Raw genomic sequence first — 17,188 nt, 5'->3', positions numbered from 1 at the left:
ATTAATGTGGTATATCACGTTGATTGATTTGCTAGTATTGAACCACTCCTGTAGCCCAGGAATAAATCCTACCTGATCATGGTGCATAATCCTTTTGATGTACTGTTGGATTCGATTATCTAGTAACCTGTTGAGAATTTTTGAATCTATGTTCATGAGGGATATTGGCCTGTACTTCTTTTTAGTGGGGTCTTCATTTGGTTTTGGAATCAAGGTAGTGCTGACCTCATAGAATGAATATGGAAGTTTTCCTTCCATTTCTATTTTTTGAAACAGTTTGAGAAGAAAAGGTATTAACTCTTCTTTAAATGTCTGGTAAAATTCCCCTGGGAAGCCATATGTCCCTGGACTCCTGTTTGTTCAGAGATCTTTGATTATTGATTTCTTTGCTTTTTATGGGTCTGTTCAAATTTTCTCTTCCTGTTTCAGTTTTGGTAGTTTATATGTTTATAGGAATGTATCCATTTCTTCCAGATTGCCCAGATTGTTGGCATATCGTTTTCATATTTTCTTATTATTGTTTGTATTTCTGTTGTGTTGCTAGTGATCTCCTCTCTTTAATTCCTGATTTTATTTATTTGGGTCATTTCTCCTTTATTTTTGGTAAGTCTGCCTAGGGTTAAATCAATTTTGTTAATTCTTTTAAACAAACAGCCCCTAGTTTCATTGATCTGTTCTACTGTATTTTTTTAATTATTATTTCTGTATCATTAATTTCTGTTCTAATCTTAAGTATTTCCCTTCTTCTGCTGGGTTTAGGCTTTATTTGTTGTCTTTTCCCAGCTTCTTTCAATGTGAGGTTAATTTGCATATTTGAGATTTTTTCTTGCTTCTTGAAGATGGCCTGTAGTGCTATGTACTTCCATCTTATGACTGCCTTTGCTGAGTCCCAAATGTTTTGGACTCTTGTATTTTCATTTTCTTTTGTTGCCATGTATTTTTAAAATTTCTTCTTTAATTTTCTGGTTAACCCACTCATTCTTTAGTAAGATGTACTTTAGTGTCCAGGTGTTTATGGTCTTTCCAAATTTTTTCTTGTGGTTGACTTCCAGTTTTGTAGCACTGTGGTCTGAAAATATGCATGGTGTGATCTCAATCTTTTTGTACTTGTTGAGGCCTGATTTGTGACCCAGTATGTGATCTGGAGAATGTTCCATGTGCACTGTAAAAGAATGTGTATTCTGCTGCTTTAGAATCAAATTTTCTGAATCTGTTAAGTCCATATTGTCCAGTGTGTCATTCAAAGCCACTTTTTCCTTGTTGATCTTCTGCTTAGATGATCTTTCCATTCTTGTGAGGGGGGTGTTAATTTCCTCTACTACTATTGTATTATTATCAGTGAGTTCCTTTATTTGTTATTAATTGCTCCCAAGTTGGGGGCATAAATATTTACATGTTTTAGATCTTCCTGTTGGATGCTTTATTATGATGGCCCTTCTTCATGTCTTGTTACAGTCTTTGGTTTAAAATCTATTTTGTCTGCTATAAGTATGGCTACTTCAGCTTTCTTTTGATGTCCATTATCATAATGTATGGTTCTCCACCCTCTCACTCTCAATCTGGAAGTGACCTTGGGTTTAAAATGAGAGTCTTGTAAGCAACATATCGATGGGGCTTGTTTTTTTTTTTTTTTTTTTTTTTCTTTTATATCCTTTCTGTTATCCTATGTCTTTTGTTTGGAGCATTTAGTCCACTTACATTCAGAGTAATTACTGATGGATATGAATTTAGTACCATTGTATTACATATAAAGTCACTGTTCCTGTAGATTGTCTGTGTTCCTTTCTAGTCTTTGTTGTTTTTGGTGTCTCTTTCCTGCTCAGAGGGTCCCCTTTAATATATGCAGAGCTGGTTTAGTCTTCATGAACTCATTTAGGTTTTGCTTCTCTGGGAAACTTTTTATCTCTTCTTATATTCTGAATGACAGTCTTGCTGGATATAGTATTCTTGGCCACATATTTTTCCCATTTAGCATGTAGAATATCTCATGCTACTTTTTTTCTGGCCTGCCAATTTTCTATGGACAGGTCTGCTGCTAACCTTTTGTATCTACCTTTGTAGGTTAAGGACCTTTTGTCCCTAGCTGCTTTCCGAATTCTTTTTTTATCTATTTATTTTGCTAATTTCACTATGTTATCTCTTGGTGTTCATCTATTTTTGTTTATTTTGAGGGGAGTTCTCTGTGCCTTTTGGACTTAAATGCCTGTTTCCTTCACCAGATTAGGGAAATTCTATGCTATATGCTATAATTTGTTCAAATAAACCTTCTGCACCTTTTCCCTGCTCTTCTGCTTCTAGGACTCCTATGATATGGATATTCTTGTGCTTTGTGGGATCGCTGAGTTCCCTAAGTATATTTGTGATCTAATTGTTTTCTTTCCATCTTCTTTTCAGATTCATTATTTTCCGTAATTTTATCTTCCATATCACCTATTCATTCCTCTTTATTCCATCTTAATTGTGATTACATCTAGATGGTTTTCCATCTCACTTATAGCATTTTATTTCAGCTCTGACTAGATTTCAGGTTTTTTAATCCCTGAATCCTGGGGTTCTCTTGTACCTCTATGCTGTTTTCAAGCCCAGCTATTATTGTTTTGACTGTTGTTCTAAATTCTTGTTCAGGTATATTGCTTATAACTGTTTTGAGCAAGTCCCTGGTTGTGATTTCTTGTTGATCTTTCTTCTGGGGAGAATTCCTCCATTTTGTCATCATGTCTAGGTTTCTGTCTTTTGTGTATTATGAAAGCTTGTTATGTTTCGTGCTCCTGAGAGTAATACTATATTAATAAGGGGTCATACACTGTCCAGTCCTGGCACTTCAGGAAGTGTTTCTGGTGCATGCTGTGTGTACTCTGCTTTTGTGTTTTGGCTGGTCTTTCCTACAGGTTCAGTCCTCTGCAGAATTCCTCCTTGCTTGCAGTGGGAAGTGTTTGGACTTTTAACTAGGGGTGCTTTGATTTGTTTGTTTGTTAATATAAGCCTTAAAAAAAAGCCTGATCCAAGAAAAGTGAAAAGGGAGGGGGAAAAAAACAAGCAAACAAAAAACTATAAGCCTGATTCCAAAGAAAAACAAAGACAGAAGAAGAGGGAAGAAAAAGAATCTTATTCCAAAAAGAGAGGTTTAAACAAACAAACCAAGAAATGAACAAACAACCTATAAGCCTGATTCTAAAAAGAAAAAAGAAAAAAGAAAAAAATAAATTAAAAAAATTTAAAAATTAAAAAATGAATTAAAAAGAATTAAAAATAAAAAGTCTGGTCCTATGTCTACCATAACTGAAACTGATGCTTTGGAGCACTCTCTGATCAGTAGACTTGGTATATGTGGGTGCCCTGGATTTGTCTTCTGGGGGAGAGGCTTGCTGCCCTGGCTTACAGTTAGACCTGCCCTAGTAAAGATACCCCTGCCAGGCACGGGGGGCGTGGTTTGGTGTATGTGACTACAGTTTCCACTGGGGGTGCTGTTTTTTTTTTTATCTGAAGTCTGACCACACTTTTGGCCTGATTGAGGGGGTGGGGGTGAAAAATCTTGTCAACCTGCACTCACCTCCAGGGAGGGGAACTTGGGGCCACCACTGTTCAGGAGGCCCTTAAAGACAGCAAGCAATCTTCCCTCCTATGCCCCAGGCTTTTGTCAGATCCCTGCCCTCAACCTGTCTGTGCCTGGGTCATCAGCTTGCCCAGTGTCACAGTTTTGTGTTTTATCTCTGTTTGGTGGCTGGGATTCAAAATTCCAAATCATAAAGACTTGGCAAGGTGCAGACCCACTCCCCTCCCCTGTGAGAGGCTCACAACATGCACTTGACACCATTCGGTCCCAGAAAAGCAATTGCATGGCTGTGCAGGTCCCTGGAGTCTATTGTGAACCATAGTGAAATGCTGCAACTAGGTTATCTGCCCTTTGAGTATGCCTTTGTCCCCTGCTGTTGAACACTTGCTCGATGGCACTGGATGGGTCTTTTGTCCTTGGAGAAGCAATATACCCTCTTCCAAATGTAATTCAGGAAAGGGAATATTCTCTTTCACTGTGACCGAGGGGATCCCCACACCACAGTGTCTTTCATGAGCCCTATGCCCTGCTCTTTCTCCCACTCTCTCCCTCTCTTCCTGACTTCTCTCCCCCAAAAAGGGCTCTGTCCCCTCCACAGCACCATGGTTTTTCCCCTCCCCCAATTCATGTCTCTGAACCGTGCATCTGCCACATTCTCTCTCTCCCTCCATTTGTGCAAAATGTTTTCTGAATCCTCAGATTGATATCCTAGTTGTTCAAAATAATTTGATGTTGATCTACCTGTATTTGTGGGAAGAGGCAAGCCCAGGGTCTCCCTACTCCTCTGCCATCTTACTTCCCTCTCCTATCTGAACTCTCCATTCCCTAACCTTCACTCTGCAGGTGTCTTTAGGTCTAAAATGAGTCTTTTATAAACAGCATATAGATGGTTCTGTTTTTTTTTAATCCATTTTGATGCCCTGTGTCTTTTGATTGTAGCATTGAGTCCATCTACATTCAGAGTGATTGTTGATATGAATTTAGTGCCATTGTGTTACCTGTATAGCTGGTGATTTTGGTGATGTTTTCTGTTCTTTCTATTCTTTGTTGCTTTTGGTCTTTTTTCCCCACTCAATGAGACCCCTTCAATGTTTCTTGAAGGGCTCGTTTAGTGCTCATAAACTCCTTTACTTTTTGTTTGTCTGGGAAACCCTTTATCACTCCTTCTATTCTGAATGACAGGATTGCTGGATAAAGTATTCTTGGCTGCATATCTTCCCATTCAGTACATTAAATATATTATGCATTTCTCTTACAGACTGCCAGGTTTCTGTGGACAGATCTGTTGCAAAACTGATCTGTCTTCCTTGTATGTTAAGGACTTTTCTTCCCTTGTTGCTTTCAGGATTCTTTCCTTTTCTGTGTATTTTGTGTATTTGACTATGACATGTCTTGGTGATGGTTGGCTTCTGTTGAATTTAATGGGAGTTCTCTGTGCTTCTTGGATTTTGCTGTGATTCCTTCCCCATATTAGGCAAAATTTCATCTATAATTTGCTCAAATAAAACTTCTTCCCCTTTTTCTTTCTCTTCTTCTGGAACTCCTATGATATGAATGTTATTATGCATTAAGAAGTTGCTGAGTTTCCTAAATCTACATTTGTGATCCAATACCTTTCCTTCCCTCTTCTTTTAAGCTTCATTATTTTCCATAATTTTATCTTCTAAATCAGTGATTCATTTCTCTGCTTCCTCCATCCTTATTGTCCTGGCATCCAGTTGGGTTTGCATCTCAGTTATAGAATTTTTAACTTTGGCCTGACTAGTTTTTAGGGTTTTCTTTTTAATCTCTGCAGTAAAGGATTCTTTAGTGTTCTCTATGCTTTTTTTTCATGCCCAGCTACTATCCTTATAATTGTTTTAACATTTGTTTCATATATTTAATATCTGTATTGATTAAATTCTTGGCCATTACTTCTTCCTGTACTTTCTTTAAGGGTGAATTCCTACATCTTCTTATTTTGTCTAGGTCACGGTTTTGTGTGTGTGTGTGTGTGTGTGTGTGTGTGTGTGTGTGTGTGATTGTTAGAAAAGCCTGTTGTTTTCCTGCTCCTGAGAGTAATGGCTATATTAAGAAGAGGTCCAAAAAATAGGGTGGAGGTCTTATATGAACTCTGCAGTTGTGTTTTGGTTGCTCCTATCCTCAGGTAAGTCCTCTATAGAGTTTCCCCTTGCCTGTAATGGGAGGTGTTACCTTGTCCACTGTGTGGCAAGTTTTAACTAGATGTGTTTGGTCCACTTGTCAAAAGAAGAAGCTGGATTCTATTTCCCCAAAACTGAAGCTTGCATCACTCTATGATCAGTAGACTTGATGTGTGTGAGAAGTTTGTGCTGGTCTTCTGGGGAAGGGGCCTGTTGGGTTGATTTTCATGCCAATCTGTCCTGGTAGACATATACTTGTAGGGCATGGGGGGCAGGGCTTAAAGTAAGCAGCTCCAGTCTCCACTACAGGGCACTGTGTTGTTCACCAAAGTTGGTCTGTGCTGCGGTGCAGGGGAGGGGAATGGCTTTGTTCCCCTCTCTCCTCCCTGAAGCGGGGAGTTTGAACCCATCACTCTTCAGGAAGCCCTCACAGGAGAGTGAATAATCACCCCTCTTGTGTCCCTAGCTTCCATCAGATCCTTGTCTTCAGCTTATCTATGTCTGAGTTGTCTGCCTGCCAGGTGGCATAGTACTCTTGTGTTTTATCTCACGCATGCAACTGGGTTTCAAAACTCCAAAGTTTAGGGACACACATGGTGCAGACCTGCAGTGATCCTCTAGGGGAGGGTCATTGCCCTTTTGCCATTTGCTGGTTTGTCCCAGGAAAGCAGCTGCATGACCATGCAGTCGTTCGGAGTTTATGGTAAATCACAGCAAAAAGCCAGCACCAAGGTTTGCTGCCCTCAGCCAGTGTCTTTGTTCTTTTGCTAGCGAACAGGGCAGCACATTGGTGCTGCCAGAATGGGAGGCAGTAGTAGTCATTTAATGTTCTCAACAAGTTAGTGCTTTCAAAAACTATTCGTTATGATTCCTGATTTGTTTAGACTACTTGTAACTATATCATTAGAGTTGTTTAGTTTTCTCAGAAGCAACTTAAATCCAAGGCTATTGAAAGTTTTTGAAACCATTGTAAAATGAGTTACTTATGTTTAATAATAATTTTCTAAGATGTAAGCTTAATAATTTCACCCCTGAAAGAGAATTTTCAAAAAGCTTTCTCATGGAAACTTGCCAAATTGCAATCTGTTCATACGAATGTTTTTCAGGTGGAAGTGAATCCTCCTGGGATAAGGATAAGATGCAATCTTCTCTTGCTGCTCCTGGACCCCAACATGGACTTGCTCATGCAACCCTTGCTAGCCAGCCAAGTCTTGGGGGTGCTCCTACCCTCAATCCACTGCAGCAGAACCATTTACTGACCAATAGTATGTATACTGCCCTTTCAAATCTTGGTGTGTTGAGAAAAATACTACACAAGACCCACTGGATGCCGTGGGCGAGCAGGGCTAGTGTATTTTTCTTCCATAAGGTTTAACAATTTGAAGTCATAAGGGTAGATTGAGAGGGATTCATTTAAGAGTGTAGGTTTTAGAGAGTAAAGATAGATTGAGAAGAGTGATAGGCAGATAGAGAGTCAGAGCTTATAGGGAGCAGAAGCCACAGCTAGAGTCTGGTAGAAACATTTAAATTACTGGAGACTCAGTGTGGACCCAGCTTGAGAGATAAAAACCCCTAGAGGCCTTACACAATTCACAGTGCTCACCATAGTGTAAGACTGTTGAATCTGTACCTTTGTACCTCTGAAACAAATAATACATTATATGTTAAAAAAAAAGAAGAGAGTAGGAAGGGAAAAATGAAGGGGGGAAATTGATGGGGGAGATGAACCATGAAAGACTATGACTCTGAGAAACAAACTGAGGGTTCTAGAAGGGAAGGGAGTGGGGGGATGGTTTAGCCTGGTGATGGGTATTAAAGAGGGCACGTATTGAATGGAGCACTGGGTGTTATACACAAACAATGAATCATGGAACACTACATCAAAAACTAATGATGTAATGTGTGCTGATTAACATAACATAATAAAAATGCAAAAAATAATAATGAATATTTTATAATAATTTAAATAAATTCTTAATTATTCATGGAAAAAAAACCCCTAGAGGCCAATTCTTAGTACGTCTCTGCACATTCATGAGTCAACTCCAGGAGCACTTTTAGGTTCTCAGGATGAAGACCTGAGAAAATTCCCTTCATGTTTCTGGGACAAGAAAATTACCCATTTCAATATATGCCCAGAGTGTTCTGTTTTCCTTAACAAAAGCCTACCCTCGAAGGAAACTACTTTACCAGAGTTAAACTACTTTGTTTTACCAGAGCCTAACTGATGTGTGGGAAAGTATATATTAAAATCCAGCACCCTGTAATCATTGCTGTGAAGTAAGGGAAACACACTTCCCCAGCCTCTTTAACATTTCCTGTGGGGAAAGAGAAATACTCAACTCTAGCTCCCTCTAGCCTTCCTCTCTCATGTAAGAGGGAAAAAAGCTAAAAATCACTTGTGAAAGTCACAGCCCAAGGACACAGGCTCACTAAGACACTGAAATCCAATAATATATTTCTCCTCCTTACATATTTTACCACCACCACAATAAGACTCTGTATCAGAATAGTGGACTACAACTGAGAAAACTGAAGTCCTCAGACCCAATTGAATTTGGATTCTTTAGGATACACAGATAATAGGGGGACAAGAAATTACCAGCACTAATACAACAGCTACAGCAAACAGTAAATATAACCTAACTCCCGGTAAGATAAAAGTAAAGCTTCTTACTAAAAGCCTGTTTACCTGAGTTCCTTTTAGCCAATGCATAATGTCTGGCTTCAAAACAAAAATTACAAGGCATGAAAAAGGCAAAAAACTCAGTCCAAAGATATAAAGCAAGCATCACAACCAGAATTAGATATAACATATATTTTAGAATTATCAGACGGGAATTTAAAATAACTATAATTTGTATACTAAGAAAATGGAAAACGTACAAGAATACATGGGAATATTAACACTGTATGTTAATTATACTTGAATAAAAAATACATGGGAAATATAAGCAGAGAGATGAAAATTTTAAGAAGCAAAAGTAAATGCTAAAAATCAAAAACACTTCAACAAAATGAATAGCTTTGATGGGCTCACCAGTAGTCCAGACAAAGTCAACTAAGTCACTGGATCACCTTCCCAGGAGGAGGAAGCATCCATCAACCTCAATACCATCAACAAGTGCCCCCTGCTGAAGCCGTGGGCCCTGACCTTCTCCTGTGGCTGAGCCCTGCAAGCTTCTGCCCTGAAGGCCTATGATGGAAGGAAAGAGAACCTGAAGGCTGCCCAGGAGGAGCACATCAAGTGAGCCCTGGTCAACAGCTTCGTCTGCCAATCAAAGTACACCCCATGTAGTCAGGCCAGGGCTGCAGCCAACGAGACCCTCTTCATCTTTAACCATGCTGACTAAGCGGAGGTGTCCTAAAGCTGCCCCCTCAACACTCCAGCCCCCGCCCCCTCCCACACTCACTCTTGAAGAGGGGGCATCACCAGGGCTCCAGGCTGCTCTTTCCTATCACTTTTGCACTTTCATGAGTCACATATTGAAGCATATCAATAGAAACTTCCCAGAATGGAAGAAAAGTGAAAAAAAAAAGATTAAAAAAAAAAACAAGAACAGAATATTGAAGAATTGTGTAACAATTACAAAAGATGTAGAATAAATGTAATGGGAATACCAAAATAACAAGAACAAGGAAAAGGAACAGAAGAAATATTTAAAGTAACAATGACTGAAAATTTTCCCAAATTGAGAGACATCAAACAAAAGATTCAGGAAGTTCAGAGATTACTAAGAAGAATAAGTATTTAAAAAATACTACACTTATGCATATTATACTAAAGCTGCAAAATCAAAAACAAAGAGAAAATCTTTTTAAAAAATCAGAGAGTGGGGCACCTGGGTGGCTCAGTTTGTTAAGCGACTGCCTTCGGCTCAGATCATGACCTTGGAGTCCTGGGATGAAGTCCCACATCAGGTTCCCTGCTCAGCGGGGATTTTGCTTCTCCCTCTGACCCTCCCCCGTCTCATGCTCTCTCGCTGTCTCTCTCTCAAATAAATAAATCTTTAAAAAAATAAAAAATCAGAGAGAAATAAATCCTCCTCACCCATACAGGAACAAAGATAAGAATTACACTGAACTTCTCTTCAGAAACCACGCAAGCAAGAATAAAGTGGTGTGAAATAGTTACAGTGTTGAAAGAAAAACAAAAACAAAAAACACCAACTTAGAATTCTGAATCCAGTGAAATTTCCTTTTAGTAGTGAAGAGGGAAATAAAGACTTTCTCAAACAAAAGTTGAGGGAATTTGTTATCATACCAGAGATCTGCATTATACAAAATGTTAAAAGAAGGTCTATAGAGAGAAGGAAAATAATTTAGGTCAGAAACTTGGATATACGTTAGGGAAGGAATACATTAAGGTAAATGTATTTTTTTCTTATTCTTAATCAGTCTTACAAATAATACTCTATTCAAAATAATAATAACAATGTATTGGTAAATAATATAAATGGCAATAATGTTATAAGGGATAAGAGGGAGGAATTGAAAATATTCTGCTGAAAGATACTTGCACTACACATGAAATGGTATAGACTTATTTGCAAGTGAATTTATAAGTTGTAAATGCATATTGCAAACTCCAGGACAACCACGTAAATTTTTTAAATAAATAAAATTAATATACTAAGAGAAGAGGGGAAAGAGAATCATATAAAATAGTCAGTTAATACCAGAGAATACAAGAGTGGAAGAGATTTTTTAAAAAAGGTCAATGAATAGATAACACTTATAAATATTATAAGTAATTATCCAATTATTAATAATCACTTTAAATATGATTGGTCTAAATACACCAATTACAGACATAGATTGCCCCATGTACTCTAGTGACTAAGAATGTTGATGTCTTGGCCATTACTTGCAATATACCTCTTATGTAATCATGTATCAAGCAAAATAACCAAAATGAAACAACAGCAATAAAAGAATGAAGACTGTCAGAGCAGATAACAAAAGAATATCAAACTATTTGGTGTCTATAAGAAACTCACTTTAAATTTAAAGACATAATTCAAAGTAAAGGAATGGAGAAATATTTACTATGCTAACACTAATCAAAAGTAGGAATAGCTATATTAATTTCAGACAAAGCAGATTTCAGAGCAAGAAAAATTGTCAAGAATAAGAGGGGTATTACATAATGATAAAGAGGCCAATTCTCCAAGGAGACATTAATAAACCTTAATGTGTTTGCTCCTATTAACAGAGTGTCAAAATATGTGAGGTAAAAACTGGTAGAACTGCCAGAGAAAATAGATGAATCCACTATTATAATTGGAGACCTCAATACTCTTCTCTCAGAAATGGATATATTAAATTGACAGAAATTCAGGAAGATCATAATTGAACTGAAAAGCACCATCAATCAACTGGATCTAATGGACTTTTACATTTTATCCAACAACAGAAGGACATACAATCTTTCAAAACTGAACCATGAAGAAACAGAAATCTGAACAGACTGATAACAAGTAATGAAATTAAATCAGTAACGAAAACACTCCCCAAAATAAAAAAAAAAAAAAGTCCTGGACCAGATTGCTTCAGAGGTGAACTCTACCAAATATTTAAAGAAGAGTTAATACTTATTCTCCTCAAATTAGTCCAAAAAATAGAAAAGGAAGGAAAATTTTCAAATACATTATACAAGGTCAGCATTACCCTGATACCAAAACCAGGCAGACACCATTAAAAAAAGAAAACTACAGGTAGATATTCTTGGTGAGCATACATGCAAAAATCATCAACAAAATACTAGCAAACTACATTCAACAATACATTAAAAGGATTATTCAGCACAATCAAGTAGGATTTATTCTGGCGATGCAAGGATGGTTCAATATTCACAAATCAATCCACGTCATACACCACATCAACAAAACTAAGGATAAAAATCATATGATCATTTCAATACACCAGAAAAATTTTGAAAAAATTTAACATCTGTTCATTATAAAAATTCTCAGTAAAAGTGGTATTGTAGAGGGAACATAGCTCAAAATACTAAAAGCCATATATGAAAAACCCACAGGTAACTTCTTAATGAAGAAAAGCTGAGAGCTTTTCCTCTAAGATTAGGAACAAAAAAAGAATGTCTAATCTTATCACTTTTATCAACTTAGTACTGGAAATCCTAGCCACAATAATCAGACAAGAAAAATAAATATCCAAATATGTAAGGAAGAAGTAAAACTTTCATTATTTGCAGATGACATGATACTATGCATAGGAAACCCTAAAGACTCCACCAAAAAACTACTAGAAGTAATAAATTAATTCAGTAAATTTGCAGGTTACAAAAATAAAGCCCAGAAATTGATAGCATTTCCTTATACAAATAACAAAGAAGCAGAAAGAAATTTTATGAAAATTCCATTTACAATTGCACCAAGTAGAATAAAATACCTAGGAATAAACTTAACCAAAGAGGTAAAGGGCCTGTACTTTGAAAACCACAAAACACTGAGGAAAGAAATTGAAGATGACATAAACAACTGGAAAGACCTTCCATGCTCATGGATTAGAAGAACCAATGCTGTTAAAATGTCCATGCTACACAAAGCAATCTAGAGATTCAATGAAATCTCTATCAAAATACCAACAGCACTTTTCACAAATCTAGGACAAATAATACAAAAATCTTTGTGGCACCACAGAAGACACCAAATACTCAAAGCAATCATGAGACAAAGAAAACAAAGCTGGAGGTACCACAATTCCAGGTTTCAAGATACACTACAAAGCTGTAGTAATCAAAATAGAATGGCACTGGAACAAAAATAGATATGTAGATCAAAGGACCAGAATAGAAAAACTAGAAATAAATCCCTGATTATCTGGTCAATTAATCTATGACAAAGAAGGCAAGAATGTGCAATGGGGAAGACAACCTCTTCAATAAATGGTGTTGGGAAAACTGGACAGCTACATGTAAAGAATGAAACTGGACCACTTTCTAACACCATGCATAAAAGTAAACTCAAAATGGATTAAAGAACTAAATGTGAGACCTGAAACTATACAAATCTTTGAAGAGAACACAAGTAGCAATTTCTCTGCCATAAGTTGTAACATTTTTCTATGTGTGTCTCCTAAGGCAAGGGAAAAAATAAATAAATGACTGGGACTATATCAAAATAAAAAGCTTTTGCACAACAAAAACATCAACAAGACAAAAGGCAACCTACTGAATGGAAGAATATATTTGGAAATGATATGCCCAATAAGGCGTAAATATCCAAAAATATAAAGAACTTACATAGAGCTTAGAAGATGATGACAAAACCTTAGTTTCACCTCATCCCACAAACACAACTGTATAACTATCAAATCATCTTAAATACCCCAGAAATCACCTGAAAACTGACAAAACAAACTACATAACAAAAAGGAAGAGGGCACATCAAAGAAGGTAAGAAGTGCAGAGCTGAGGGTTAGGAGAGAAAGAGCTCACAGCTGCTGCAGAGGTGAGGGAGCCATGGTCCTGTAGAAAGGCACAAGACAGTGGAGCATACAGGGAAACAACACAAGGGAAGCATGCTATTGGCATGGGAAAGAAAGAGGGACTGAATTTTGTGAGTTCTTGCAACCAGCCGAGCTTAAAGCCTGGAGTTTGAAAGGTCAGGGGCTGTGCCTGGGATAGAGCCTGGAGGGCACTCCTCTGCTCCTAGAGAGAAGACTGGCAAATGACCCAGGGCCAGACAGCATGGAAACAGTGACCTGAAGAGCACCTGGGGCACACCCTAGAGAGATTATTCACTGTTCTCTGAGCAGTTCCCTGATTGGCATCATTCATTAAGATATGTGTCTGGGAACAAAGGAACTGGCTGGCACCATTTCCCCCCCCCAAGTCTCTCAGCATAAACACAGAGCCACCTGTAGGAAGCAGTATAGTGATAACACTGGCTACCTAACTTGCTTACACAAAGTCCCATCCCCTGTGCTCTGGTGGATCTGCCCTACCAAGTCACACTTAACTCATTCAAGCCCAGAGGGCTCCTTCCCCCAAAGACCAGAACAAACCACAGCCCATACCACCTGTACCCTACAAGAGAGTTTACAGGGGCTCAGTTCTGGTGGGGGTACTGTTAGGTCTCATTTCAAAGCTAACCAGAACACACCTAGTTAAAACTGACCATATTCAAGTCAGGAACAAAACACTGCCCATAGCAGGCAAGGAAAGCCTCTGCAGATGAATGGCCTGAAAGAAAGAGCAGCCAAAACACAACAGCAGAGCACATGCAGCACAGACCAGAGTCACTCCTTATTATACCAGGCCCATCATACTACATGACCTCTTCTTCATAAGGCCATTAAGTTCAGGAGAGGGAAACGTAACTTCATTTTCTAACACAGAAGAAGGCAGAGATTTAAATGAAATGCCAAGACAGAGGAATGAAAGAACAAGATAAAGCCACAGCCAAAGATCTAAGTAAAAAAAAAAAAAAAAAAAAAAAAAAAAAAAAATATATATATATATATATATATATATATATATATATATATATATATATAAAGAGAGAGAGAGACTTTCTGAATTCCTTGGCTGCCAGATCAGGAAACAAAGACACAGAAGGTGAAAAAATTTGACCCAGGTCCCACTGCTTCTGAGTGGCAGAGCAAGAATTCAGCCCAGGCTTTCTAGATCTAGAGTCTGCTCTCTCAATCACAATGATACCTATTGCTAGATTGACCTTCCAAAAGAACACCAAGCTGCTATTTTACACATGAAGAGGGAACACAAGAAGAAATTGAAAACCTGCAGGTCTCTTCTGATTTGTTAAGTGTATATTTATCTGGAGTCATTGTTACCCTGCTCACATTTTGTTCTTTCATTCATCTATTCTCCTCTGAACAAAATGTCAAGATGGAAAATATCACCTAAAAAAAAGAACAAGAGTGAGTACCGACTGCCAGGGACCAAATCAATACAGACCTTAGTAAGATGTCGGAACTAGACTTCATAATGACGATTCTAAAGATACTAGCTAGGCTTAAAAAAAGGATGGAAACATTAGAGGAACCCTTTCCGGAGAAATAAAAGAACTAAAATCTAACAAAGTTGAAATCGAAAAGGCTATTAATGAGGTGCAATCAAAGTGGAGGCTCTAACTGCTAGAATAAATGAAGCAGAAGAGAGAATTAGTGACATAGAAGACCAAATGATGTAAAATAAAGAAGTTGAGAAGAAGAGATAAACAACTACTGGACCACGAGGGCAGAATTTGAGATACAAGTGATACCATAAGACAAAACAATATTAGAATAATTGGGATCCCAGAAGAAGAAGAAAGAGAGAAAGGGGCAGAAGGCATATTGGAGCAAATTATAGCAGAGAACTTCCCTAATTTGGGGAAGGAAACAGACATCAAAATCTACGAGCACAGAGAAGCCCCCTCAAAATCATTAAAAATAGGTCAACACCTGACACCTAATAGTAAAACCTATGTGTCTCAGAGACAAAGAGAAAATCCTGAAAGCAGCTCGGGACAAGAGATCAGTAACCAACAATGGTAGAAACATTAGATTGGACGGGGAACCTGGCTGGCTCAGTCGTTAAGAGTCTGTCTTCGGCTCAAGTCACAGTCCCAGGGTCCTGGGATCGAGCCCCACATTGGGCTCTTAGCTCGGCGGGAAGCCTGCTTCTCCCTCTCCTACTGCCCCCGCTTGTGTTCCTTCTCTCACTGTGTCTTTCTCTGTCAAACAAATAAAATCTTAAAAAAAAAAGAAACATTCGATTGGAAACAGACCTATCCACAGAGACCTGGCAGGCCAGAAAGGATTGGCATGATATATTCAGAGCACTAAATGAGAAAAATATTCAGCCAAGAATACTATATCCCGCTAGGCAGTCACTGAAAACAGAAGGAGAGATAAAAATCTTCCAGGACAAACAAAAACTAAAGGAATTTGCAAACATGAAACCAGCCCTACAAGAAATATTGAATGGGGTCCTTTAAGTGAGAGAGCTTAAAAGTAACAGAAATCAGAAAGGAAAAGAGCAAATATACAGTAACAATCATCTTACAGGCAATACAATGGCACTAAATTCATATATTTCCATAGTTACCCTGAATGTAAATGGGCTAAATGCCCAATCAAAAGACACAGGGTATCAGATTGGACAAAAAAACAAGGCCCATCAATATGCTGTCTGCAAGAGACCCATTTTAGACCCAAAAGACACCTCCAGATTGAAAGTGAGGGGTGGCAAACAATTTACCATGCTAATGGACACCAAAAGAAAGTTGGGGTGGCGATCCTTATATCAGACAAATTAGATTTTAAACCAAAGACTATAATAAGAGATGAGGAAGGACACTATATCATACTTAAAGGGTCTATCCAACAAGAAGGTCTAACAATTGTAAATATCTATGCCCCTAACATGGGAACAGCCAATTATGGGAGCCAATTAATAACAAAAGCAAAGAAACACATTGACAACAATAAAATAATAGTAGTGGACTTTAATACCCTCCTCACTAATATGGACAGATCATCTGAGCAAAAAATCAACAAGGAAATAAAGACTTTAAATGACACACTGGACCAAATGGACTTCACAGATATATTCAAAACATTCCATCCCAAAGCAACAGAATAGACATTCTTCTCTAGTGCCCATGGAACATTCTCCAGAATACATCACATCCTAGGTCACAAATCAGGTCTCAACTGGTACCAAAAGATTGGGACCATTCCCTGCATATTTTCAGACCAGAATGCTTTGAAACTGGAACTCAATCACAAGAGGAAAATTGGAAAGAACTCAAATACATGGAGGCTAAATAGCATCCTACTAAAGAATGAATGGGTCAACCAGGAAATTAAAGAAGAATTTTAAAAATTCATGGAAACAAATGAAAATGAAAGCACAACTGTTGAAAATCTTTGGGATGCAGCAAAGGCAGTCCTAAGAGGAAAGTATATAGCAATATAGGCCAACACCAAAGAAATACAAACAATTATAAGAACATTATGAGCAACTGTATGCCAGCAAATTAGAGAATCTGGAAGAAATGGATGCATTCCTAAAGATGTATCAACTACCAAAACTGAACCAGGAAGAAATAGAAAACCTGAACAGACCTACAACCACTAAGGAAATTGAAGCAGTCTTCAAAAATCTCCCAACAAACAAAAGCCCAGGGCCAGATGGCTTCCCAGGGGAATTCTACCAAACATTTAAAGAAAAATTAATACCTATTCTTCTGAAACTGTTCCAAAAAATAGAAATGGAAGGAAAATTTCCAAACTTGTTTTATGAGGCCAGCATTACCTTGATCCCCAAACCAGACAAAGACCCCAACAAAAGGAGAATTACAGACCAATATCCTTGATGAATATGGATGCAAAACTTCTCACCAAAATACTAGCCAGTAGGATCCAACAGTACATTAAAAATATTATTCACCACGACCAGGTGGGATTTATCCCTGGGCTGCAAGGTTGGTTCAACATTCACAAATCAATCAATGTTATA

The 17,188-nt window shown here is 37.9% G+C and overlaps 1 protein-coding gene across 1 annotated transcript in view; it reads left to right on the top strand.

Annotated features, from left to right (window-relative positions):
- DACH2 (dachshund family transcription factor 2) overlaps window positions 1-17,188 on the top strand; it is a 902,406-nt gene that overhangs the window by 742,221 nt on the left and 142,997 nt on the right. The window contains exon 5 of the mRNA XM_028101436.2: window positions 6,801-6,959. Coding sequence (XP_027957237.2) covers window positions 6,801-6,959 — 159 coding nt within the window. The remainder of the gene's footprint in view (window positions 1-6,800; window positions 6,960-17,188) is intronic.

This window comes from Eumetopias jubatus, unplaced genomic scaffold (assembly GCF_037043125.1).
Source record: "Eumetopias jubatus isolate StellerSeaLion01/CBP00866 unplaced genomic scaffold, mEumJub1_p1.0 scaffold_11, whole genome shotgun sequence".
Lineage (NCBI taxonomy): Eukaryota > Metazoa > Chordata > Mammalia > Carnivora > Otariidae > Eumetopias > Eumetopias jubatus.
Note: the sequence above shows the minus strand (reverse complement) of the source record. Positions and strands in the feature narration are given on the sequence as shown.